General features: G+C 43.7%; 1 protein-coding gene across 1 annotated transcript; it reads right to left on the reverse strand.

Annotated features, from left to right (window-relative positions):
• Positions 1–27,928, reverse strand: LOC139922308 (CUGBP Elav-like family member 3). Its single transcript, XM_071912792.2, has 13 exons — positions 27,781–27,928; positions 25,719–25,801; positions 7,502–7,550; positions 6,841–6,969; positions 6,605–6,684; positions 5,992–6,135; positions 5,423–5,567; positions 4,790–4,939; positions 4,568–4,633; positions 3,557–3,661; positions 3,270–3,413; positions 2,793–2,955; positions 1–79 (listed from the first exon to the last, which is right to left on the reverse strand). Exons 1-12 carry the CDS (start codon positions 27,923–27,925, stop codon positions 2,828–2,830), a joined length of 1,368 nt encoding a protein of 455 aa, XP_071768893.1. The 5' UTR covers positions 27,926–27,928; the 3' UTR covers positions 1–79; positions 2,793–2,827.

Here is a 27,928-nt window from a genome sequence, read left to right on the forward strand (position 1 = left end):
CCGACGCTCAAAGGTAGGAGACAGTCTGAAAGCACAATGAACCCTGGGATTCCACCTCGACTGGAGTCTGAAACTTCACCTGTGAAGGGAGGGAGAGTCGGGGGGAAGAGGGATCGATACATAAACAAGGAGAGAGGGACAGAGAAAAGAGGGGAGAGTATGTTAGGGCATGGTTGTATGTTAGACCTCCATCTTGTCAAACATGCCCCCTCCCCCAAAAAGCACAAAATTCTCCTGTGGGCGCGACTGGAAGCCACCGCCGCTCTTTTATCAAACTGCATCTCAGGATTCTCCTAACTTGTCTTTGTTTTGACTTTTATTTTGGTGGTGAGTAGGTTAAAACAAGAAAGCATCATTCACAGTTGTATAAAGCTCCGTCTTTCAACAGCAATAAAATCATGGTGCTTTAACACATACACACACAGTGTCTGGGTCATGCAACTCAATACAGTGAAAATCCATTAGTCGTGTCCTTGTGTGCGTGTTTGCTTGTGTGTGTGTATGTGTGCTTGCCAGTGTGTGTCTGGAGGTGTGCATGCGTTTGTTTGTGTGTATGTGTGTAAGAGATACAGTATTTGGGCATGTGTGTGTGTGTATGCGTGTGAGCTTATGAGCATGTGCTGCACTCATGTGCCTTGGATCATGGCAAGCAAACAGACTACTACCAACATGCATCACTCTCTGGCATTTGCAGTATAGAAATTCTGGGTGACAGTTTGAATCTCCCTAATCTAGAGGCAGCAGGTTTCGAAGTAGAGCTAGATATTAGATAGGTCCATTAGACGTATGGACCTGCTTCTTATCCAAAAGGATGTATTATGTAAAAGTCTAGCCATGGACTCAGAGTCCTTTATTGATAAGGTGTGCTGCCATGTGAAGGTGCCTCCACTGACCTACAGTAACAGCAGCTTTGTCTTTTCTCCTCTTTGGTTGAGGTTAGCGTTTGTGCAGGATAAGCTTGCCTCAAATCATCAAGACATCTAAAGGAATCGTCTATTCTGTGTGGTATTTTTCTCCCAGAATTCCTATAATTGAAGGCTGTTCTCCAATAAGCAAGAGGCACTTGTTTTTCACCATGACAACCACATACCGTTTACCTCAAAACACCAGCTAAGGGGACAGAGAGAGGAGGTTGGAGGGGGGGAAAGAGAGAAGAAGAGAGAAGGGATAGAGCGAGAGGAGGTAAGGGGGGATAGAGAGGAGAAGACAGGGAATAGAGAGGAGAAGAGAGGTGGATTGGGGAGAGGAGGAGGGAAAGGGAAGTAATACCACAAAAGCAGTGACAGAGGAAATAAAAGAGACCAAGAGAAGGGCCTAAGAGAAAAGAAGGAGCAAAGAACTAAAGTGCCACATCAAAGAGTATAACCAATCAGAATCCAGAGTTACAAAATCAGCCTATCAGAGTACAGCTCAACAAAGTGCATTCTCACCCCAAAATATGGTGTGCTTTTGTCAGTAATCCTGAATAGCTTCCCCTGTCATCCTCCTCTCTTCTAACCTGTGAGGCCCATGTTTTAGGCCGTAGTTTTGAGTCACATTCAGATTTAGACTGTTGCCTACTGTATTGCATAATCATGCCATGGCCTATTGCCCAACATGGCCTGCTGGGCTGCTTCCAAGACAGCACAATGTAATAACATGTAGGCTATGTTGCGTAAAAAACATAATAGTTTATTCAGAAGCATGATGTTTCTTCTTTCAAAATAGTTTCTTTATCTTGTACAGTAAACTGTAAGGCTGCTCTTTACATTTCTCCACCAGTCCACTATGGAAACCTCTCTGTACAGCTGATCTATACAAACACCCATACACCAGGTATTATGCACTGCCGTATTACACACTAATAGTGTAACACAGTCACATACACATAGACCCACGCTCACTGCTTTACCCAAACAATTTGTTCAAATGATAATGACACCAAACAAAACACTACAGAAACTGATCAAAAACAAAGCTGCAAAAAACAACGAGCGTTGCTACAGAATTTATCAAATTACTATGCAATGATCAGTTATATCGAATATCCAATCAAATCAATTGATGCTGAGTACAATCCTGGCTATTGACAGTTATTGATCAGTATGTGCACAGGTCAATACAAAATAAAGTCACAATGCACCAAACACAGTCTGTGGTCACTACGGCAACAGGACATGCAGGTCAACGCATGGCCGGTTGCTCGAGGTGACGGAACAAAAATCGCCAAGGGCAACCAACACAGGCAATCAATCGCCACAGCAACCCAAACACAGGCCAACCAATCAACTTACAACAATGCGAGAGGTAGGGGGGGTCAGGGCTTTATCGGTCACTAGGCAACCATTGCCATAGCGATGGGGTCCCCGCGAATTATGATTGGACGGAAGGATCTTGGGTGAGGTAAGTTGCCGTTTCAGGAAAAGATCAAAACAGCAGGAAAGAAAATAAATAAGAATGTGAAAGAAAATAAAAAGGATAACAATATTTTAGTATTTTCATTTTTCCTGAGTTGATTAAGCTTTTTTATTCTTTTATTCTGTAATCACTAATCCTCCCTCACTACTTCATATTCATTTATATTTCATGTTAATGTCTTTCTCCATAACTCTGTATCATCAATTAGCATTTTAGCATCAAAGCCACTGCTATCTTGTCCTTGTTTTTTTCTCTAACATAATTTCATTCTCCTGCTCCCCCATTTTTCCTTGCCTCTTCTTGCCTCATTCCTGCCCCCCCCCAACATACAACACCTCACTTCTCTTCATCTTCATGTCCTGTCACTCATCTCTTTCTCCTCACCACCACCTCACCTATCTTTCTCTCTTCTTCTCTTGTCAACGGCTTCTCAATAAGGGCGGTTGGCATCTTTGGGCCTTTTGAGCTGCACTTTCAGTCTTTTCATGCCGATCTGGAAGCCATTCATTGCCTGGATGGCAGTCTGAGCGCTGGCTGGGTTGTCAAAACTCACAAAGCCTGGGACAGAGAGATAGTGAAAGAAACAGAGAGAGAAAGACAGTCAGAGAGAGACAGAAAGACAGAGAAAGAAAGAGATGTTATTTTAGTACAGGGACACAGGTCACATAAAATATCGTCTCTCTCTCTGTACAGCTTCTCTCCCACACCTCTCCTGCCCTTTATCTCACCTCCTCTGGATATTAACAGCAAGAACCAGCTACTCTGGTTCAAAATGACGATTGATACAAAGGCTTAATCCTTTTTTTACTGTTCCTTCCCTCTCTGTTATCCCTCCACTCTCTCCCCTCCCTCTCCCTCTCTGTGCATCTCACCGAAGCATTTGCTCTGGTTGGTGGCGCGGTCAACAAACACCTTGGCTGAGATGACGTTGCCAAAGGGCAGGAACATCTGCAGCATCTCAGAGTCACTGAACTCCTGGGGCAGGTGGTAGATGAAGATGTTACAGCCCTCCGGACCTGGGACACACACACACACACACGCACGCATACACATTAGGCAGAAAGATAAGGGATCTGTGGCTGTGAATGCCTAGTGACAAACAACTTAAAATATGGGGAGAGACGGGGTGTGGCCCCAGTCAGACAGGAAGTCACATCACCTTCTCTCTGCTGCTGTTGCTGGGGCTGCTGGTGTTGCTGGGCAACCAGGGTTGGCTGCTGTGGGAACGGCTGCCCGACCAATCCGTAGGCAGCAGGGTACGCCGCTATTGGGAGAGACAGACAGTGACATAATCTGATTGGGTGAAAACAACAGGTGGCAACATACCAGTGTCCAATAGCGTGAGTTTGTTCGAACTGAGCTGTCTCCTGCTGAAGGTGAAAACTATTAAGTGTTTCCAGTCAGCTGAATGGAAGCTACTTTGCAAACCAAACAGTGACATTGTTGAACTGAGACTGGACTCACACACATCATAGGCCCTCTTTACTTTTGGAATGAACATGAATCTTGTGTCCAGACTGTGTCTGGATATGATTTAGCTGGATTACATTTTTATCTGGCAGTAATGTGTCTCGTGTGTCCACATTGAAATCGGATAGCTCACTTTACTGCAAAATTCACTACGCCCGTCACTTTCGCTTGAAATATTTCCATCCTTTAGAAAGATGGCAATCGCTTGGGGAATTGCATTGTTACATACGCAACCATAGGCAACAGCTGAGAAGAAGACAGTTTTATGCAGCTGTTGTTGTTACTGTTAGTAGTTTCGACAGACCAAACTGACAGCAGACACCTGGCCTTCCTTGTTTCCCATCCACAAGTATCCTGACTATCCATTTTAATAAATTGCTATTGTTGACATTCCCAGATAGTTTTAAGCTACTGTCTGAGCTGCCTGCCATCCAACATAGTTAATAATGTGGACTACAGATGTAATTGCATTGACATTTTGCTATTAATGTGGTAGTATGCATCTATACTGCCTCCTGATGTGGTTTGGGTGTTTTTCAAAGCATCTTGGGTTCATTTACACCTGGATTTTTAAGCATTTTACATCTATATGTATACCACCCGAACAATCAGGATGTATGTTAATCAGGAGAGGAATATATTTAAAGAATGTGGACCAAAATGACAGCTGAGTGGCACTGATATCTGCCCATACACCAACCTGTGTAGTGCTGCATGCCTGCATAGGCCTGCTGTAGGGGGTCGAGGGCTGCTGCTGGACTCTGGGCTAGAGAGAGTGGAGAAAGACAGAGAGATAAAGAGAGAGAGGAAATGTAAAGGCATTGTGATGATAAAGCTTTGATTTCCCCCTCCCAATATCCCTTGAGCCAAACTGCAACTCGAAATACTTCTGTATATTTATTTATTTATTTTTATTTTATACCTTGATATGGATGAACGCCATTGGTGTATAGCGCTTCTGTTGCTTGCTGTCCATTGGTGGGGGCGGGCAAACTGCTGTAACCATTGACTCCTAGTGGCGGAGGGAGTGCTGTCACAGGTGTTGCTGCGATAGTGGGTGGGGTGTTCGTACCTACAAATCAGGAGGACCAGTTAGAGTGGAGAAGATACTTTGACTGACAGGTACTGAACTATTATGTTGGAGAAAAAGGAAACAATACACAGCACAAATGGCAGGAAAAAACTGATACCAATAACTGATGTCAAGGATCAGGAAAAGACTGTGTTGCTGAACATAAATAGAATAATTTAACAACACATCACATCTGTCCTTATTTGTCTTGATAGAGAACTTTGGGCTCAAGGGTCAGAGAAATGAAGAATAAGAAGGCAAGAAAATAGCAATACTTTCAAGTTTTGAGCTACAATATAAAGCTGATAACTAGACACCTATACATTTCTATTGGAGGATTAGACAGAACTTCTAGTCTGGAAAAAAGTATAGAAGAAATCAATGTGCTTCTGTGTTTCTGCATGTGTGTGAGTGTGTGCACATCCATGCATGTGTGTGTGTGTGCATCTGTGTGTATGTGTATGTGTGTGTGTGTGTGCCTACCCGAGGACGGTGTGATGGGTGTAATGGGTGTGGCGATGATTCCGTTGGCGTTGAGTGCCGCCATCTGCTGCATCTGTACCGCGGCAACTGTTGCCACGGGAGACAAGTACGCTGACTGGGCAACCAGGGCCTGCTGTTGGACCAGCTGTAGAGGGGAAAGGAAAGAGAGAGAGAGAGAGAGGAAAGAGATGGAGAGAAAGAAAGAGGGAGAAAAAGAGAGCGAGAGAGAGTGGACAGAGAAAGGAAAGAGAGAGAGAGAAAGAGAAGGGACAGGGAGAGGGAGTGATGGAGGAACAGATGAATAGAGATCTAATTACAAGGCCATTATGTCCTGAGTCAGTGGGTTAATGGTTGTGTGTTGCGGGAAAGCTAATGCCAGATGACGTATGTTCTGTTGTCTGGGTAATAACATTAGCCCCAATTAGACCACTGATAGCCTCTTCAAACTTATTACATCCTTTCATAAGCACAGCACTCCCCTTACAAACTCGGTGTGTATATGTGTGTGTATATACAGTAAATGTCTGTGCATGTGTGTGTGTGTGTGCACTGACCGCCTGTGCGTTGACGGCCTGCGTGTAGGCGTTGTAGGCGGGGAAGTTGAGGGTCATGGGGCTGAAGATGCCGAGCTGGGAGGCCACCTGCTGCATCCTCCTCAGCCCCCGCTCCTTCTCTGTGTCGGCAAACTTCACCACCAGACTGGACGACGCTCCCTGCGAAGAGAGAGAGACGGAGACGGAGGAAAGTGATGTGATGTGTTGTCTTCTTTATATATTAATGGGACTATGTTTATTCATTCATTCAATTTCTCTACCCACTTAATCCTTTTAAGGATCCCAGCATAGAGTGAAACACCCAGCACACATCGCCAGTCTATTGAAAGACTACAGATAGACAGATCGAACCTGAGGCAACAGTGCTAACAAATGAACCGCCCAGCTCCACGTTCATGAGTTGTATTATTATGTATTATTGTGTATTATGTATTATTATAGATGTAGTGTTAAATGCTTGCTGTAGTAAAGAGAGAGTAAGGGTATGTACAAAATTCCTTCTCCCTCCCTATAGTGTTTAAGAGAAAGAGTTGGTGTTTTGATGTGTGCTTGCCTTGTTTTATATGTGTGTGTGTATGTTTGTGTGTGTATGTGTGGGTTTGTGACCGTGTCTATGCGTTCAACTTACAGGCAGTGTGCGGCTCCCATGCAAGCTGTTGATGGCAGCCTGGGCTTCGGCGTGTCCCTGGAACTTTACAAATGCGCATCCTGCAACACAATCAACGGTCAACGGTCAATCAACAGTCAGTGACAATAGACAGTATGGAATCAACACCTGCCATTAAGAGAGTGTAAATCAGAATCCTTCATGTGTGGTTGTGCACATGCTAGCGTAATTTCTGTGTGTATGAATGCGCGTGTTACCTTTACTGGTGCCGTCAGGTCCTCTCAACACAGTACACTCATCTATGCTGCCGAAGGGCTCAAACAGCCTTCTGACGTCCTCGTCGCTCTGTTGCTTTCCCAGCATGCCCACAAACAACTTCCTGTCCTCTGAGGCACCAAGGGAGCAAAGAAGAAGGGAGGAGGATACAAAATCAACTTTCTTTCCCTAAATGTTATATGGTCACATCTGTCTCTGTTGATAAGATTATAGAAATATGCATGTAGCACTATCTATCTATCTATCTATCTACCTATCTATCTATCTATCTATCTATCTATCTATCCATCCATCCATCTATCCATCCATCCATCCATCCATCAGTGTTTTGGGGGGAGTTACCACTTTTCTCCACCAGGGAGCAGCATTCTCTTCAGAGAGAAGCAACAGAGGAGGGGCACAATGAATGGAAATAGTGTGTGGCGTGACTCTGTGTGTGTGTGTGTGTGTGTGTGTGTGTGTGTGTGTGTGTGTGTGAAAGCACAAGCCCAAACAACCCTCTGTGACACCAAGCACCCTGTTGACTACTTTTCCTGTCTGTCTGATCCAACTTGACACCTGCCCTTCCCTCTTTCACACCCTATGTGGTGTGTGTGTGTGTGTGCATGCGCATGTGTGCCTGAGTGTATGTTTGTGTCTCACCTCCTCTCCCCTCGCTGTCAGCTGGTTTCACCTGGATTGGCCGATTCATCTGAAGGACAAACAAGCAGGAAAATCAACACAGATGGTCAACATGAACAAGTCTTCTCTTTGTCTTAAAGTACATCTCTTTATTTCACATCTTTATTTCACAGAAGTTAACTCGACACCTGACACAGTTATTATCCGTACTCATGCACTGATTTCCGTTATATTGCCTGATGATGTGTATTATTAATCTATGGGAAATACACAAGGCATGTAGTAAAGAATAGTATTATATAACTAATGAAAAGACAGAGTTCACTTGAAAAAACATATAAATCTATTCTGAACAAATGATTTCTGGTATGAAAATAAAGCTCACTAATGGCTATTTAAAGACACTTTAACACTTAAATAACTTTACATTTTAGGAGGATGTAATCATCTGTATCATTTTTTGAAACATTGAACATGAGTTAACATTTTTTTTTTTTTAAATCAAAACTGGATATCAAGGCTTTTGGAACAAATCTATTTTACTGCATTTGTGAATTTGTGTGTGTGTGTGTGTGTGTGTGTGTGTGTGTGTGTGTATGTGTATGTGTGTCTGTGTGTGTGTTTATAAGTCACTGACTAATCAAGGTTAGCAGGTGACAGGTGTGTCTTTATGTGGTCTGAGCTCTGTCCCAGGCTGCTCTCTTTCGATGTCAAAACACACACAACCATACTCTCTCTGATCACACACACACACACACACACACACACACACACACACAGAGTGCAGTAGTAGGGGGATTGAGAAGTGACGAGATTAAGAATGCAGGCCAGCTGATCTGGATTACAGAAGCACTAGGGATTAGATGAGGGACGAGAGAGGGCTGAGATAGAGAGAACAGAGAGAGAGGGAAAGGAGGAGGAAGAGAGAGAGAGAAAGAGAAAGAGATTGTAGTGGGATGAGAAGACGAGCGTGTGAAAGGAACATCCACAGTCAGCTAAAAATAAAGGGAAAAAGAAAGAGGGAGAGAGAGAGAGAGAGGGAGAGAGAGAGGCCTGGGGGACCCCGACTGACTTCGACCGACAGAAAGGGCAGGTGGAAGGCCAAGAGGAATCCAGGGAATGAATGAAAATGTGGAAGAAAAACATTACAAGAAGAGCGAGGAGGATAGAGAGAGAGAGAGAAAAAGAGAGAGAGAGTGGGAGGATGAAAGCAAAGCTGCCCCTGAGAGGATGACTCAAAAAGAAGAATAGAGGGAGAGGATGGAGGAGGGAGGGGGAGGGAGGGAGGAGTGGGGCGTGATTCAGTCGTGACTTGCTCTGTCCAAAAAATGGCACGACTACTGAGATCCAACGCTTAGTCAGAGCGCTAATGCATGCATGCACACACACCTACTGCGAACGAACGGCACTCACTATGCATACACTATCTACAGACGCACAGGCATGCCCACACACACACACACACACACACAGAGGCGTACACACCCTCAAAATCATACCATATATGCATATCAAACACACAGACACATGCACACACACATATACACACACAGTGCTTAGTCATAGCAATGAGGCAATGAGACAGTGTTAATGCCAGAGGGATGGGGTGGGGGAGGAGAAGGGCTGCAGAATGATGGCGATGAGACGAGGGAAAGAGTACAAGGAATGGAGAGAAGAAAGATGGATGGATTCAGAGGAGGGATGGAGGGAGTCCCAGAGAGAGAGGGACAGGGAGGTAAAGGAGAGAAGTGAAGGGAGGGGATATCGATACATAAAGGGAAGCGGGGGTGGGGGTGGGGGGACTAACATGCTAGCAGGGCAGACACTCCTAGATTCCCATCCAAGCTATGTGGTTTTAAATTCAAATCTCGGTAAACCAAATCTAAACAACAATTTTGGTTTATTTTTCTAGCCTGTCATGATCTCAGTCATGCTGACAGTAACAGTTTCGGCTGTCTCTGCTGTCAACAGACTGTAAAATGGTAATAATTAATGCCTTTGTAAGACTGACAGTCATACAGTGATTGGTAGCAATGGTGGCAAGTTAGCTGTGCCCCACATCTATAGTGATACGAAGACAGGAAGGAGACAAACTGAGAGGAAGGAATGGAGGGTGAAAGAGCAGGACAGGAGGGGAGGGAGGGACAGTGACAGAGAGGAGGAGGGTGGAGGAGCGAGGGAGGGCAGGAGAGGGAGAGGGATGGATGGAGAGAGGTCCCAGTGGGGTGTTAAGGCAATGTAATGAAGCTGGTAATTGAGGAGAGGGCAGAGCAGAGAGAGACTGATCCATACATTTGATTAATCAGCTCTTAGCTGTCACCACAAAGCTATTGATCTAAGGCAAGGCCATCACATGCGCACACACACACACACACACATATACACACACGTATACATGCATAGACGCAAACATACACACACAAGCACATTCACATAAACACACAGACACAAGCACGCATGCACATACATGTACCCCCCTCCCACACACACACACACACACACACACACACACACACACAGGGACTGCAGAGGAATGAGTGATGTACATTTTTAACCCCATACTGTTATTGACTGCAGCTGCCAGTATCTACACAAACATAGAAAATACACACAGTCCTCCCTAACAATCTTCTATGACCTTGGATTTACACGGTCCATCATCCATCCATCCATCCATCCGTCCGTCCATCATATCTTGGTCTACGTTACTGTCATAAATCAGTCAATCCATCTATCTATCTATCCATCCGTCCATCCATCCATCCATCATATCTTGGACCTGCTGTTATTGCTGTCCATCCATGCCACCATCCATCTTGTGCTATCCATTCATTGATCAGTCCCGTCTTGTTCATTGATTTCAGGCTGTGTTGTAGACCTGGCTGATTGTAGCAGGATTTGTGTCCACTAACCCTTTCTCTATCCCTCTATCCATCCATCACCTCTTCCATTTCTTCCTTCATTAGGTCTATTCAAGCTCATCGTTCTGACAGTAAAACAGATTGAACAGAAAAACCTAATGATTCCAAACAACGGCTTATCAATCTGTGTCTGTGTGTGTATGTAAGCGTGTGTGTATCTGCGTGCATTGTAGTGCCCATTTTGATGTTTTAAAATAGTCACACAGTTTGTATTTTGTACGACGCTTGAAGAAAGATGGGAGGAAGAAGGAGAGGAGATGGAGAAAAGCAGAGGAACAGGACACAGAGAGCAGGTGAGAGGTGCACGCTGCTGCTACAAAGACAACACAATGGCATCGGAAAATTGGCATGGCAACCATCTCGTTGTCATGGCAATCATATGACGGCACACTGGGTAGGTAAACAAGGATGCCTGTTGCCAAGGGCGACTGCTGTTCTCTTCGGGTAAACAAAGAATTTGTGCTGGGGAATGCTTTGCTGGTTTACCCTCCCCAATGCCTAACCCAACCTCGCTTTCTCTTCATTTCTAGCATTGTCAAACATACAACAGAGGTGTAGGAAAGAGTATTGAGAGGATTGGTAGAAAAGGATGAGAGCAAGGAAGTGAAAAGGAATATAAGTTTGTGACCATAATGGAGAGATGAGGATAGTATGGAGAGGATGAAGTAAGGGTGAGTGAGTTTAGAGCAAGGGAGGGAGAGTGAGAAGGTGAAGGAGCTGAATCTATACTAGTAGTAGAGTAATTGAAATTCCCTTGAGCAAGAGAGAAAAATGCAAATACAGTCCCTGCTTCGCTAGCCAGTCACACTGTAGGCTACTCTCTCTCTCTCTCTCTCTCTTCTTTAATCCAACACACATGAATAGCCGCACACTCCTTTCAAGTCAAATTATCCTCTAATTACTCACGTTCCAATTAAGACTTAATTAACACTAACCATCTGCAAATGCACACAAACACACACACACAAACATGCACAGACATGTGCATAGTGTGGTACAATCTATCCTGCAGCATGGCAAGACTCCTCTCTGGAAGACTGTTTCTACATCTCTGAGGAATGTAAATTTGTATGTGCACACCAGCATGGAAATGCATGAGGGAGAGAAATGTGCGATATACGATCGTGTGTGAGCTCGCATGGCCACTCGCACTTAGAGAGAAAGCATGTCCAGTCATACATGCATGACCAAAACCTGCATGCAAACGGCTCCATTTGCATGCTGAGGCGCCAACACAAGTACACAGACAGTACATGCCACACATATGCACACAGACACTGCACACACACTATTCCCCACACCCCCCACGCCCGCCCTATTGCGCACACAGACACAAACACATACTACACACATACAGTTAATCTCACTCCCTGCAGTAATGCAGAGAGGATTGTGCTAGGATTAGAGGATATTAAATCCTTGGATTATCCAATCAAATCGTATTCTACCCCCTCCCCCACCTACGCACAATCACTGGACCAAACCATTGCACCACATCATGAGGGTAGGGGGAAGTGTGTGTATGTAAATGTGTGTGTACATGCACTATTTGGAGCAAGGATTAGGCTACAGTGTCGAATCGATGTTATCATTTTGGTCTTTTGATTTTTTTTGCCATCAAAACACTGGAGGGCAATATTCCACAAAGAGAATGAAATGTTCCCGCAAACGGAAATATAAAACTGATTACATTGTACAGCATGACAACAGGCAGTGGTGTGTGCGTGAGTGCACAGACACACACACTCGTACTCTCTCACTCGCTCTCGCTCTCGCTCACACACACACAAACACAAACACACACCCCTTCCCCCCTCAATCTCCCTCTGGAACGCTCCATCCACACAATTTCAGATGTCCATTTTCCAGAGTGCACAAGAAAGGAAAACTATTTTTATCCCTTCCCCACTATCCAGCGTTATTTCTTCCTCTCTCCTCTCCTCGATTTCCCTCTCTCCATTCTCAACTCCATAATCCCTCCCATGCCAGGCCTGATGACACTGTCATCTCTGCTTTTTCATCTTTTTCATCCTTTCCCTTCTCTCTCTCTCTCTCTCTGTCTCTCTCCTCTTTCTCTCTCTCATCTTCCTCCTTCTCCTCTCAATTTTGCTCCTACTCTCTCTCTCATTCTCGTTCTCCGTCTAAGCTACAATATGCCTTGAAGGCCCCACAACTCATTATCATCAGTGTACTAAGCCCTTATGTAATTTTTACAAAACCAAAAACAAATACGGCTAAATAGCAGCTGTGTTGACCCTGTATTTTTGCCTCTTATAAAAACCAGTTTCAGCTAGAACTACATGACTCATGAATATAAATTTCTACCTTCATGTAAAAGCAGAGCAAGTGCTACCTTGGGCTCCTTAATGTATTATTTTCACACTGAGCAGCGTTAAATCTCTATTGTTTCTAGTAGAATTAGAAGAAGTCTATTATTTCTAGTAGAGCGGAAAGAAGGGCTCTCTTACACAGACTTTAATGTATCGTGTGTGGGCCTGTGCCGATATGAAAATTTCATAGTATGATTATCTTGGCCAAAATTATCTTGATATACAATATTATCCCCATAATTATTAAGACAAAACCATAAAAACAATACTGTTATATGCTTCAATTACTTAAAAATAAATGTATCAATCGCTAGACATTTTTCTTTTTTAAACATGTTTTAATGTAAGACTGTAAAACATATGTAAAATAGTGATGTTTGGGTCTGTTATTCAGCCTCCCAACAAGTTGCCGGTTATCACGGTGGTGACGGTAATAAAAATTAGGGCCGGTGTCATAAATGTTGTTTTTTTTTACCACGATATAAAGTATTATTGGTTATTGTTCTATCCCTAATCGTGTGTGTAAAAATTTTTGTTGGCTTTCGGAGTGCATATGGCATGTGTGTGGGTTGGTGGGTGGGTGTGTATGTGCATGTGCACCTGTGTGTGTGACCAATCCCATAAAACCAAGAAGGTAGCGTGCAACTCCCCAGCTCCCTGATGAAGCTCCCTGTACATCTACCATTCCAGTTCACGCCTCAGCCCTGCAGCTGGATGAAGAGATTGAGATGTGAGAAATAAAGAGAGAAGTGAGTGAGCGGGAAGGTGGAGGAGCCCAACAGCACTGCTCCACCCCTCCTCTCTCCCATCTCTCTATCGCACCACGTTAGTCTTTGCATCCCCCGGGTTACCTAGCAACCTGGCATCTCGCTCGGCTCCGTTGCCTGGCAACGGGGGCCTGCAACCATAATACAACCTCCTGCGCGCCCCATCCCCCTGCTCTCATCCCTCCTCCCTCTGTCTCTCTCATTCCATTCTTCACACCTGAGAAGTCTGCCCTCCTTCTCCTCCACTCAATCCTTTATCTGGCAGTTAACCCTTCATCAGCCTCTCCACTGGAGCATGGATTACCGACATATTCTCTTGTCTCTCTCTCTCTCTCTCTTTATCTCTCTCCATAGTAATGGTATCAAACCGTGCATGAAGCAGAACTAACTACCCTGTTGATCCGTATAATATTATGCTGTTTTTGTCAAACCCCAATGAGAACATTCTGTATGCAGCAGAGGAGCACTCACTGAAATTTGATCCTTTGGATTTAGTCCAACATAATCCAACAGCACTATAGCGGATAACTGTTAGACCTATGCACTTGGACCTTCTTTCTATTTTAGGGAATATAAGTCCTTTGGGAAATGAGCTGGTGAATTAAAAAGGCCGCTCAAAGGCATACAAATTCATGATTGCAAAAATTTCATATTCACTGAGATTACATTCAGTAGAGAAAAAGCATTTCGACTGTGACACATTTTTGGATGCTCTGGCACTTGCTGGCTCTCTACTCTTTTTTTTCTTTGGAATTCAAACAATACAGTCACCATCATGAGTCAGCTTTTAGGTAATTTTTATATATGTTGGAAGAACAGTTAAATAGCTATAATATGGGGCCACGATGTCCCATTTCAAGGCATTAAAAGCAATTGGACAAATAAAGATTATTTAAAAAAAAGTAATTTTTAGACTGTCAATAAGACATTTTATGTTTGAATAAATTATTACAAAGTGTCTAAAGTGTCAAACCACGTGCCATGTAGAGATGCTTTTGTAGATTTTTTTTTTTTTTTTACTATTGTGACCTATTGTTATCTCTGGATATAAATACTCAACCAGAGTGTCTGTACTTTCAACTATTCTTATGGTCACTGGATGATTCTCAGAAGTTAATATATAGTTAATAAAGCAAGAACATGCCATAGTACAAATAATTGTGCAGCTCATAATATGTAAGGTTATTGTCTAAACTAGTCATGCAGTTTTGAATTTTTCCAGACACAATGAACTCTGTATTTTTACCTACAACACATTGGTGTGTTCACACTTTTTCAGGGACATGGTGAAGATAGACTTAGACTCACTTTATATTGTACATAGGCCTATATTTATTAGCCCAAAAATATATTAATATCTTCTAAATTAGAAATTATATCCAAATGTAAAGCCCATACAAATAGAAACTAAATCCTAAAACATTATAAACCTAACCTATTGGAGTTCCGGGACTGTGCATTATCTGAAATGAATAATGATTTGTACTGTATTCTGTGGTTGGGTATGAGGGAGGAAACACCCAGAGGGTAGAGAGGGCTTGAATTGCACTATGTGGAGAAGTCACTGTGTCAATTTGATATTCTGTTTGCCTGTCTGTCTATTTTGTAACAATGTCTGTCTTTATCATCAGTATTGTGTGTTCTGACGCAAAACTAATTTCTGTACCAAGAGACAAAAAATAATTATCTCATCTAATCTATAAAACTTTGTTTAAAAACTAAATCATAAATCACTCACAAAGTGCAGTGTACATTGGCTTAGATTCACTGTCTACTGGCTTTATCAATTTTCTTTAAACCTAAAACCTATATGAACTAAAACTGCTCAAAACTATATCATCAGGACAACTATCAACTGTCTCTTGTTGCACATTAACTGAATGAAAGTCTGTGGAGATGTACAAGCCCAGTTGTCCCATTCTCCTTCCTTCTGCTGCTGGACGGGGCATTGTGAAGAGGAGTGATGTAAGCCAGCGTAATATGGTAGTATAAGGCTAGAGATTGGCCCTGCGGTGTGAAAAGGCCATTATCCAGACAGCAGGTTGAAGTGTGGTTAGAGAGGAGACCTCAGAGCGGAGGTCACACCCCAGGTGCCACTAAAGTCCTGTCAGCCCCTCACCAGCCTAATCACACACACACACACGAACACACACACACACACACACACACACACCAGTGGCCCCCTCTGACAGATGTCTCTGTTTAAACTGACAGAAGTGCGCCCCGACGGCCTCCCACGCCTCCACCACCCAGCAAACCCCCTTTCTTCCACGCACCGCCCCACCTCCCCCTTCCTCCACGCTCATTATGGCAAACTTTTGTCTTGCTTCCTCCTTCTCTCTCCCCCCTGCCTCCTCTGCTCCTCCCCTGTCTCCCCCTCCCCCCTCCGTGTCTATACAGCCCTATTCATGCCAAACCTCTTCATACCCCTCCTTCACTGCTCTCAACCCCCCTTTCATTCAGAGTTCACACACTCATTCAGCCCCCTCATATAGGCCTTCTCTATCTGTCCATCTCAGTTCAGACACATTAATATTACATGTTGAAACATGGTGTCTGGAATGGAGGTTGTAGGTTTTAGTCAAATACAATCATATGGACTGAATGAAACACCTTAACTCATCTATCCTATGTTGTTAAATCCTTTTCATTCCAATTGCAGAGGGTTTTCTTTTGTTTTACTTAAAAGTTTATGTTTTCCTTTATGTGCCAACAGAGCCAACAGAGCCCATTTAATTAAAATATTAGATAATTTAGAAAAAAAATGAATCCCCTCTATATCTCTTTAGCTGTCATTTTTTTTAAATTTAATATTTTATTTGAAGTCACAGAAATATTGTCAGGGCACCACGCACTCCTTACTATCGGTTGTTTGTAATGTTGGTTATCTGGGAATTGAAGCTTCTTGTACTCATTGCAAGTCACTCTGGATAACGGTGTCAGCTAAATTTGTGAAATGTAAAGTGTGATGTAGAAAATTGTGTGGCCATTAATCTCAAAATAAGGCTGTTTTTCAGAATTCCTGAAAAGGCTGAATACAGACTGAAAATGTAGATGGTTCTTACGCAAACTGAGATATGTAGTGAGGATTGAGCTGTTCCTGTTCAGATTTTGACTATTCAGTATGCGCACTGAGGATTTTGGGTTTAGGGTTTAGGCTTCTTTGTCCTTCCAATTGGTATGATGGAAAATTGGACCATGGACTTTTCTACTTTTCATGTCTTTCCAAAAAGGCATTGCCTTTAAATTTAAATAAGTTATGGTTAGGACCATGGCGCAAAAAGATTGAACTGGCAACATACCCTAGGGACATTAATTTGCTAAAAAATATAAAATATATTTTACAAAATCTGAAATCATTTAGGCTATTCCACATTTTTGCCTAGAAGAAATCACTTAATTTTTTTAATATCAAAAATAGGTTTTACATAAAAAGACATTTTTCTTACAGACAAGCCACTCTCCAAATGCATTATTCATTGCACTAAAAGTTTGCGCACACACTTTGCCACATCTGCATCACATACTAATTGAATGTTCCTGGAATATCATCTTTTCCTATTCCTATAAATTTGTTCTTCTGTACTCTCATGGTTACATGCATACAGTTGATGGTTCCAAAGACGTTTGGAAAGGAGCACAATCACATCTGTACTTGATTGTGCTTCTTTGCGCATCAGTCAGGCCAATATTGGGTACGGCTGCTCATTGCTGTTAAGAACTGGCAATGGGAGACAGAGGCCTGAGATACTTCGACAACATCCCTGGACTCCCTGTCCAGCTGACGCAGGACCTGTTGCCAGGGTGGAAATGGCACATGTTACCTGAAGTAACACGGGAGGGATGTTGGCTCTGCGATCTGGCTCTGCAGACCAGCAGCACAGCTCAATGATCAAGGCCCTATCCATGTGCAAAACGCTAGGAGCACTGGGCATCTGTTAAACTCAGCACATTTAAGTGATTTCTTGGCACCCTCTTCGCGACCTGGCACTACTTTTCTTTCCTGATGATTCCTTGAAAACCCGAACACAGAAATGGCAGGACACATTTCGTATCCATATCAAATTGCTTTAAATAAAATTTCAAATATTCAGAGACAAATCAACAGCATTGCAGTCTAATTCATTTCCTTCACGTTTCCGTTTGATGTCTTTGGCTTTTATTAGTAATCAGATTTCTTTTATTTACATCACAAAATCAATGGGAGCACTAGACAGCACAGAGTTTCGAGTGCGTAAATAAAGCAGCTTACAAATGGATTAAGTCAAAGTCAGAATCCGTGTATCATAATACGAAGGTGGAGATGCCTTGATTTCCATCTCAAGCACCACTCCGCTGTGCTTTAGTCAAGGTGTGAAGCGAGCCCTAAGTTACTAGAACAAAGCACGTATATAGTCTAGAATCAGATGCAATAATGATAACTGATAATTGTAACTAAACAGTCCTTCCCATTCTATGAATTTGGAGTCTAAGCCCTGCAGATTTTTGTAGCTGGCTGGATTTATAAAGCAGATGGTGTGTGATATGGACTCAACTCAACTTTGGGCTACTTTAGAGCTCAGCATCTGAGAGACACAGATTTGGCGGTGAACAAACACATACCCTGGTAATCATGTGTCTCCACACAATACATGATTTTCAAACTGGCCAAAATACAAATGTTTCCGTGTGTGAATGTGTGTGCGTGTGTGTGTGGGCCAGGCCTTAAAGAGACAGGCCCTCTCCAGGGTCAGGCTTTTATGGAGCCGTGATTAGATTCTGCCTCAATTTTGTGGTGAAATATGAAGCAGGCACTATCTCTCTCTTTCGCTCTCTCGTGCGTGCACAAACACGCTCACAGGCACGCACGCACACACACACACACACACGTGCGCGTGCGTGCGCGCGCGCACACACACACACACACACACACACACCAAACACTTTTGTTTAAAACAAACAGGCTAAATCCCCCTCGGTCTTAGCTGTACACAGCCCCACACAAACACCCCTCTACTCTGCATACCCCCTCTGTATCACTCTCTCTGGCTCTTTCTTCTTCTGTCTTTCTCTCTCACACATACACACACACACAAAACACTTCATTCTACACCTGTCCCTCCAATCCCCTCCCATCCCACACACAGTGAGGATAAAAATAGAGAACTAGAATGAGGGAGGGGGGAGCGATACACATCACAAACCCCATCAGGCAGGGAGAGATAGAGGCAGAGGGATGGCAAAGGAGCAAGAGACAGAGAGAAAATGAAAGAGAGAGAGACAGGGAGAGAGATAGAGAGAGAGAGAGAGAGAGAGCTGGGGTCTGTTCTAAATTGAAAGTGCAGCAGTAAGCAGTGAGGGGGAATAGTAAACAGTGCTGCTGACCACATAAATATGCTAAATTAGCCTACAAAGTCGCCCTAGTGGATAATTGCTCATCATAGCTTTGCCCCGTAGGGAGGCTGCCTGCCAGGCATCTTAGATTCCACATGGAAACACACACAGAACATACACACATTACACATCCCGTGTGGATCTGATAAACATCAGCCATCAGCTAGAAGTACTGGACGTACACATGGAAAGACGGGACTAAGTGGAAAAAAACAGGAACGAACATACTGCTGGGATACAGTCTCACTCCACGTTCGTAGAGACGCTTGCAAAACAACATATTTTTCGATCGTCAGTGAATCAAATCTAAACATCAATTTCTATATTTATTAGCCATGTCGACTTCTACATATTTGGCTGTCCTTTAAGAATTAGTCATGTTGTAATGCTAACAGGGATGAAAAGGAACTGGCAGCATCACTGGAGATTTGCTGTAGCTGCTGTAGCTGCACCCTGCAACGTTCCCCGCTGGCCCATGTGAATCCTACTACTACTACTACTACTATACTGTAGCCTACATGAATATAAACTATAGCCTAGTCCAGGACCAAAATGATAAATTACTTCTCTCACTCTTGGACCCAGGCTCATTAAAAGATATTACAGCTCTTGTCATGTTAGTATGATCCAGCATTAGGCCTGCAACTATTTTATTAGCTTAAGAAATCAAGGTCCATACCGAATGCATTTAATCAATATCACTATACAAACTTTCAATATACTTTTTATAGGTGCATCGATCCTCTGCTGTACCAGTTATTGTTAACTACTTGTCCTGTAGAACTACTTATGCCTTGTTTAATAATTCAGTAGGCATCCAGTATTTCATGGGAAGTAAAGTGTGTGTGTGTGTGTTTATATGTGTGTGTATGTGTGTGTGTGTGTGTGTGTGTGTAGGCTTCGGTTTGGCTCTAATCAAAGAGCAGGGAGCAGAGTGCTGCCTGGAGAGCAGTGAAGCGTGACAACACACACCTGGTAAGCTGCTTATCACACTTTAATTTCACCTACACTGGGATCTGTGGATGCGAGCACGACCAAACGGATGTATGTGTGTGTGTGTGTGCGTGTGTGTGTGTGTGTACATGTGTGCGTGCGTTTGTGTACGAACACTTGTGCGTACGTGTTTGAAGTAGAATGAAGATGAAGGGAGTGATAAACAGAGAGAGAAGAGAGTGGAGATTAAATGGAGAGAGAGAGATATCGACGGCAAAGAACAAAAGAAAATGATAAGGGGAAAAGATAAGGGAGGAAATACAGCAGCAGTAGGCTGGGGAGAGATAGAGCGATAAATAGAGTGTGGGGGAAGGGAGATATGGGGTTAAAATCTAAACAGGCTGTGAGTCAAGTGTGGCAAATGGTGGGTTTGAGATGGGCCGAGGCCTGATGAAAAGAAAGAGAGAGGGAGGAAGAGTGAATTGGGTGAAGTGAAGGGGGAGGAGAAGGAAAGATGCATGTGTGGAGGAATAAAGAGATATGAAGATGGAGCAAGAAGAGTTTTGCATGGATGATTAAGGTGAATTGTGTGTGTGTGTGCGCGCGCGCACGTGCGTGTGTCTGTGGCAGGTGTATGTGAGCACGTATGCAAAGTCTTCCTGTCCCTGAGGTGAGGAAGGGTCACAGCTCCTTTGTCTGAGACCAGCCTTCTTGACTCTCTTGACTAGAGGCTGAACTCTGACCTTTGACCTCGGACACACGCTGTCGGCTCACCGCCACTTCCCCTCTTGACTAACAAGACGCACTACTCATAAGTCAGCAGTGTACCTGTAGCCTCTGGAACAAGCTATAATCAGACACGTCTACTGTAAATCAATGTGCCACTGTGGTGAAGTATATTACATGTCTCGTATATATGATAATGAGCATCATAAAATATAACTTTGCTATCCAGTGACCCCTCAGGAAGAGACGGTGTTTAGACTAGTGATACACTACTAGTCAAAAGTTTGGACACAACTATGTTTTTCATTATCTTAGAGCCATTTTGATCTAAAGGCTTATGCTTGAATGCTTGAAATTGTTTTTTTAGACTAATATAAATAGTTAAGTTGATGCCTATGTATGAATTTCTTTTCAAAACAATTTGCCTTTCCATCAAGGCAAAGGGCGGCTATTTTAAAGAATCGAAAATATAAGATAGTTTTTGTTTAACACTTTTTTGGTCACTGCATAATTCCATTCAAGTATCATTTCATAGTTTTGATGTCTTTACTATTATTCTAAAATGTGAAGAATAGTAAAAATGTGAAAAGTAGTAAAAATTGCCAGACTTATTTAAAATATGAATGCATGTACACACATCCTGAAATGTCCTGTCCTGTTAATTATAAGCATCATCAAGGTAAGCCCAACAATTACAGACAATTGATAGAGCAGATTTTCACTTAACCGCATATTTTCCTCATTATCCCCTTTTGATCCAACCCCAGCATGCAAATGTGAATGAAAAAAGTAGCCTTACCACAGAAAACCAAAAAATGGCAATACCAAAGTACCATCAGTTTTCAAGTGCAAATAAGCACTGATATGTGACAGCTAAACATGAGCTTTTTTCATCTGGAAGTCCTACCCCAAGGGAATCTATGTACCACATCTAATACACCAAAAAATCTGTGTGCTACAGTGGGACTTGCTTGTGGTTCCACTGTTTAATTTCTCCCACTGTGACGAATGCATATTCTCTCTCTCTCTCTCTCTCTCTCTGTGCCTCCTTTCCCTCTCTGTGTCCAAATTAAACACAAGGCGCACGACACTCAGATAAGGCCATCTGTTCATCTCTCTCTCTTTCTCTCAATCCCTCCATCCTTTTCTCATTTTCCAATCTGACACTCTACTGCCCCTGCTGAAGCTAGCGAGGGACAGTTGAGGTATAGTTCCTCCGCATCCCTCTGTGTGTCTGTCTCTCTCCTTTCATTCGTCTACTGGCTGATTGGAACCGTTAAATCAGCGTTAAATCCCATCACTGAGTGACAGACAGGGGCGGCCACAACACTCCCTAGCATCGGACTCGTTACCAAACCTTTAATTGCTTGGCCACGGATGTAAGAGAAACACTGTGTGTGTGTGGGTGTGTGTGTGGGTGTGCGGTGCCATGGTTCTATTAAAGTTGTATGCCGTGACTGAAATTCCACCAGTGCCCACAATTAAGAGCGATCCCAAGATTCAACTCCCCTGTAACCAAGACTAACATGCACGCACGCACACACACAGACACACACAGACACACACACACACACACGTATACCTCAGCCCCTTTGCCCCACCGTGAGCCCAGGATCTGACTATGAAAATGAGTTTGCGAGAAACTAATCATGCAGCTTAACAAGTGGAGCGAGGGAGGAGGGCGAAGGGGGGAGGAGAGGGAGGAGAAGGAGGAGAGGGAGGAGATGGGGGTGTGAAACGGTCAAAAGGGTCAACTAATCAAGAGGAGGGGAAATGAGACGAAGGGTAGAGGAACTGGGGGTGGGGGGGGGTGGAGATGGAGGGAGTGTGTGTGTGAAAGAGAGAGAGGGAGAGAGAGAGAGACTGAGACTAACGCTAAGAGGAGGACTTAGGAGAAGGGTTATCATAAATGACTGTGAAATGAGAATCCGAGGAGGGAGTACGAGTGCGAGTGCGCAGAGAAGAAGAAAAAAAAAATAAGTGAAAGATAGGAGGACGGGAAAAGGGGATGAGAGAGGGATACCATGAAGAGATTTCAGAGGGGAGAGGAACGAGCGATGAAAGGGAATGGGGGTAGAATAGTGAACAGAACATTCTGTAATATTCTACTGGGGCAGAGCAACTGGGAGACATGAAGGGAGGAGTTGAATGGAGGACAGAGGGGATTTGATAAAAAAAAAAACATAAATGGAATGAGGGAATGGATGGAGGGTTGGGGGGAAAAGAAAGGAGGAATAAGGAAGAGATGGCAAAGCAATTTTTAGGGAGAGAAAAGAATGGGATAATAGAAGGGTGTATGAGAGGGAGGGAGAATCATCTGAGGTCATTTCTAAATTCAGTCAGAGAAAGCGAGAGGACAGAGAGGAAGGAGGAGGAAAGACAGAGGCATGGAGAAAGGGTGCAGAGATGTACTACAGAGCTGCAGACAGAGACAGGAAAGGAGGGGCAGATGGACAGAAAAGAGGAAACACAAGCTAGGATGAATGAAGGGGGGATCTTGAAAAACACAAAGGGAGGAATTGGGTTGGGTTGTATAGTGGACTCCAAGCCAACATATAGCCACCAAACAAATGTTTCTTAGTTGTTCTTGTAGATTCATGTAATCTTTTCTCATACCATATATAAACTTATTATACGATATATCGCCCCTGGCAGGACGATATATCGTATAATATCGATATTGTGATGTGAGACCAGATATCATCTGGGATTTTGGTTATCGTAATATTGTGAAATACCTTAAATTAATTAATTACTTCTTCCTGGTCTTAAAGGCTGCGTTACAGTAAAGTGATACAATTTTCTGAACTTATTAGCCTGTTCTGGCTGAGAAAAATCAACGATTGCCTTTACCAGCTCATCATATCCACATTACTGATTACCGATTACACATTACTGATAACTAATGATCATTACTAATTTTCAAAATTTTCTTGTGTGTAAATATCTTATGAAAGCACGAACACTCCCAAAATATCATCACATTATCGATATTGAGGTATTCTGTGTAAAATATAGCGATATTTGATTTTGCCAATATCACCCAGCCCTATATAAACTCAAAACCTCAAAACTCAAAACCTCAATGTTTCAAACTCAAATATAAGTCAACAGGCAAGTGGAAAGAAATCAGTGTTGTGCTGTGTATAGAGTGCGGTGGGATTGAAAAGTGTGTACGTAGCTTCCATCTACAGCTAGGACTCCCTTCCCCTTAGCCCTTCCCCATCGACTTTCCCTCATTGATTCTGCCTTCCTCTCAATGCAATAGGTGGGTTCAACCAATTCACTGAAATCAGATAGACAAGCTAAAATATGGGATGTCTTTATCAAATCACATTTCATATTCTTGCCAATAAAATAACAATTTTCTTCAAAGGACGTTGGCTCAAACAGGACAGAATAGGGGGATGGGATCTCTTTGATATACATCCCAAAGGGGAAGGACACGGACCCATACTCCAAAGGGAGGGGAGGCACGTGCGGAGAGACAGTAATGTTCCTCATTAACAGTCCATGTTTATTGAAGAGCCAGCACACGACAACCACACCCTCGTTTCAGTACCAGTCTTCCTCTGGGGTGTTGCATGCTGGCTCTTCAGTAAATCCGGACTATTAATGAATATCCTTCCTTCCTCTGTGTGTGTGTCCGCTCTGTTTGGACTACTTGCGATTGACTCTTTATTTGGCAGTGCAATGCATCTATCCACTTGTAAAGTAGACCTACAGATAATTTTCTTTTGCTGCAAGGACTCTGTCACTGATGTCATCTGTGGTGATAGAATAAGGAAATGGCAGACAGGGAAGGAAAAGACAAAAACAAGTGCAGAGGGAGGGATGAGTAAAGGGACAAAGGGCAGCATTAGAGAGAGGAGGAAGGAAAGACAGCAGACAGTGGAAAGGTGATTTTCGTGGAAAGGTCGGACTCCTTAGTGGGCCCTAATTGGATTAATGTCAGTATTAACACTGTGTGTCTGTACGTGTGCGTGTGTGTGTGCACGCATGCAGAGGCATACCCGCCTGTGTGGAAAAGCATTCGTGATTGCAATACATATGTATGCATGGATTTGTGCTTGTGTGTCTCAGAAACTCTCCCCTCCCCCAAAGTTTACAGCCTTTTCTCCACGCTCTCCTCCAACCATTTTCTCACAGAGATCTTATCAACACCCCAGCCTGAGGAGAAGGTGCAGGAAATGCAACTCAGATCTAGCGGCAGAGAGACGGAGAGAGAGAAAAAAGTAGAGAAAGACTGAGAGATGGCGAGGGTATGTTCACCATCCTGTTGTAACTGTTGCAAATTTGACTTTAGATAGAGTTAGGAAAAATGTGTCATATTTCGAAGACGCATCCCACACTTTCACACCGCTCTGTCTTCGTTGAGGAGAATCGAGTAGCTACTGCTGATGTTAAAGTAGGTTAAAAATACAAAATGTTCCAAAACAGTTACTGTAAAATCCGTTTTTAAACTGCAGTGGAAACCAGGTCAGAGAGAGAGAGAGAGAGAGAGGAGGGAGAGTGACAGAGAGGTACAGCCTATGAGACAGACAAAGAGCTCGCGTAGTGCCCCATCCATAATGAACAGCGTCCTACCCCGGCCCAGCCGCAGCACACGATCCCTCACTGGAGAGACTGAGGGAGACTGGGACGAGACAAAGGGGAATGGCCACATTAATTACACACACGCTCTAGGCGGGAGCTATCACCGGGGGCCAGCAGAGGAAAGGGATCGAGGGAGCGACGGAGAGAGAAAGAGAAAGAGAAAGAGAAAGAGAAAGAAATGGAGATCATAATGCTAGTGGAGTTCCCTATGTGTCTCCTGTGAGAGGGAGTGTTTGTCCTTTGCATGGCGCTCCACAGCAAGACGCCTGCTGGCTGTTGAGTTATGTCACAGTGTTACTAATGGGAGCTGAACCTCCAGTAGCAGACAGCACTGCTAGGACACAACATCATACACTGTTACACACTCATGTGAGGGCTTTGTGTGTGTTCGGGCGGGTGTGTGTGTGGGTGTGTTTGTGTGTGTATGTGCGGATGTGTGGATTGGGGGGTGGGGCCTCTTGTGATATGTGCATGTGTATGTGCATGTTTGTGTGTATCTTTGTGTGTGAAGTGTATAGTGTGTCTGTGTGTGTATGTGTGTATGTGTGTCTGTGTGTGGGTAGGTGGGTGTGTGTGTGTGATGTGCACTTACGCCTGGTAGTGTTTTCTGCTCATGTAGAGCGCTCTGGGCTTTCAGTGCCGACTCTCTCGCACAGTACGTCAGAAACGCACATCCTGTCAGACAGAGAGAGAGAGAGAGAGAGAGCGTGAGAGAAAGAGAGAGAGAGAGAGAGCGAGAGAGAGAGAGTGAGAGAGTGAGAGAGAGAGAGCAGGGGAGGATGGAGAAGAATGTTGAAATATTTGGAGGATATCACACAAGCTGCAGGTCAAACAGACAGAAAGACATAAACAAATATAGAAATATGGACAGACACACAAACGACAATACACATACGCACACATACGCGCACACACGCGCACACACACACACACCCACACACACAATACAGACAGCCACACACCCTTTAACTGTCTTGTCTCCTGTCATTTGTCTTTCCCTCTTTGCCCGTCACCTATTCTGAATTATCGCTAGGCCGAATCAAGAGAATCCAAAAAAATAATTATTCATGCACTTTCATAGTACTTGACAACACCATGATGATGCACTCTAGAGCGGCAGGGGTCTAGAGCGGAGAAGGACATTTCACGGCACGGCACAGTTCAGAACGGCACGGCACGAGTCAGCACACAGGACAGCACCACAGTGACAGTGTGCGCGGGGCTAACAAGCCCCCGGGGAATAACAGGCTTGGCACAGTAAGGTTCCCGCCTATAGCAACCACTACGCATGCCTCACGATCACTCCAAATACACCCCTCTGTTCTCCTGTGTGCTGTACCTGTGTCTGTGTGTGTGTAGGGGGGAAGGGGTAGGTAGTAGAGCTGTCTGGCCAGAGCTGTTTACTACACCTGTCACCAGCACTAAGACAACAAGATTAGCAGCAGGTTAGCATCCCAGTAACATCTCAGACAGACTAAAGTAGATTCAGAGTAAAGAAAATATTGGACGATTAGGAAGAAAAGGCAGCGTTCACTAAAGCGTTTACACAGAACCACATCTGAGGGATTGAGAATGACTCGACATAACAGCACACAGACGCAAAAAAAAAACCAAATACACAAAGAAGGACAAGGGCACACACACACGCACACACACACACACACACACACACACACACATGCACACTCACACACATATGCATCTTACACTCCATCTCATTGCTTTTAAGAGGGGCTTACTGTGGCTATGGGGATTCTCAAAACAAGAGATTCTTTCCGTTGTGTCACACAGGCTTACAGGCCCATTACACTGATTGGAGCATACAGCCTAATCTGGTTCATAACACACAGGACCCCAGGTCATGGTGTGTGTGTGTGTGTGTGTGTGTGTGTGTGTATGTACACTACAGTTTATTACTGATCTAGTGTTAGAACTGGGCATCACTTTGGGGCTGGCAGAGACAACTCATTCATTTCTGTTACTGTGACCATGGGGTCACGCCCAGCTTAACTTGTCCTGTATGGGTACACACACACACACACACACACATGCATGTATCCAAAAGACAGGGTCAGGACACGTAACTTAGTAAGGCGAGAGGCATACAGACAGAAAGAAAACAAAGTAAAGCCAGAGAAACAGAAACAGAATCAGTGCATCTACCTGCGAGACTGATCCTACTGTTCTACAGTTCATGATTAGGAGGCTCTAACTATACCACATTATGATAAACCTATATATCATACTTTTATATATTATTCTAATGAGGAATATAAACTAGAATGTCCACATATCTCAATAAGATCCTAAACTGGAACCTGATTCCTGGTAATTTTTGGCACACGCATCGAAACGCATGAAGGATTTTCGATGCACAGTGTATGTGTGGTGAATGAGTTCGTGTTTGGCTGTTAGCGCTCTCGCTTTTACAGTGTGAACAGGAGATGGAGACGAGAGCCAGTGTGACAGTTTCCATGGTGACATGTGACACTCAGCACAGGATGATCCACCCATCTATCTGCCTCACTGTCACACCTCTATCTATCCATCAATCCATCAATCCCTCTACCCAATCTATCTATCTATCTATCTATCTATCTATCTATCTGTAAGTCTGCTGTATGTCTATGCTGTGTGGTGATGATGAGACCAACCTTTGTGCATGCCAGTGTATTTGTCCTTTATCACAGTTAACTCATAGATCTTGCCAAACTGCTCGAAGATGGGCTTGAGGTCCTTCTCCTCCAGATTCCGGGGAATCTGCCCCACAAACAGCTTGATGGCATCGGCCTCCTTCATCGG

This window comes from Centroberyx gerrardi, chromosome 12, assembly GCF_048128805.1.
Source record: "Centroberyx gerrardi isolate f3 chromosome 12, fCenGer3.hap1.cur.20231027, whole genome shotgun sequence".
In the NCBI taxonomy this organism is placed as follows: domain Eukaryota; kingdom Metazoa; phylum Chordata; class Actinopteri; order Beryciformes; family Berycidae; genus Centroberyx; species Centroberyx gerrardi.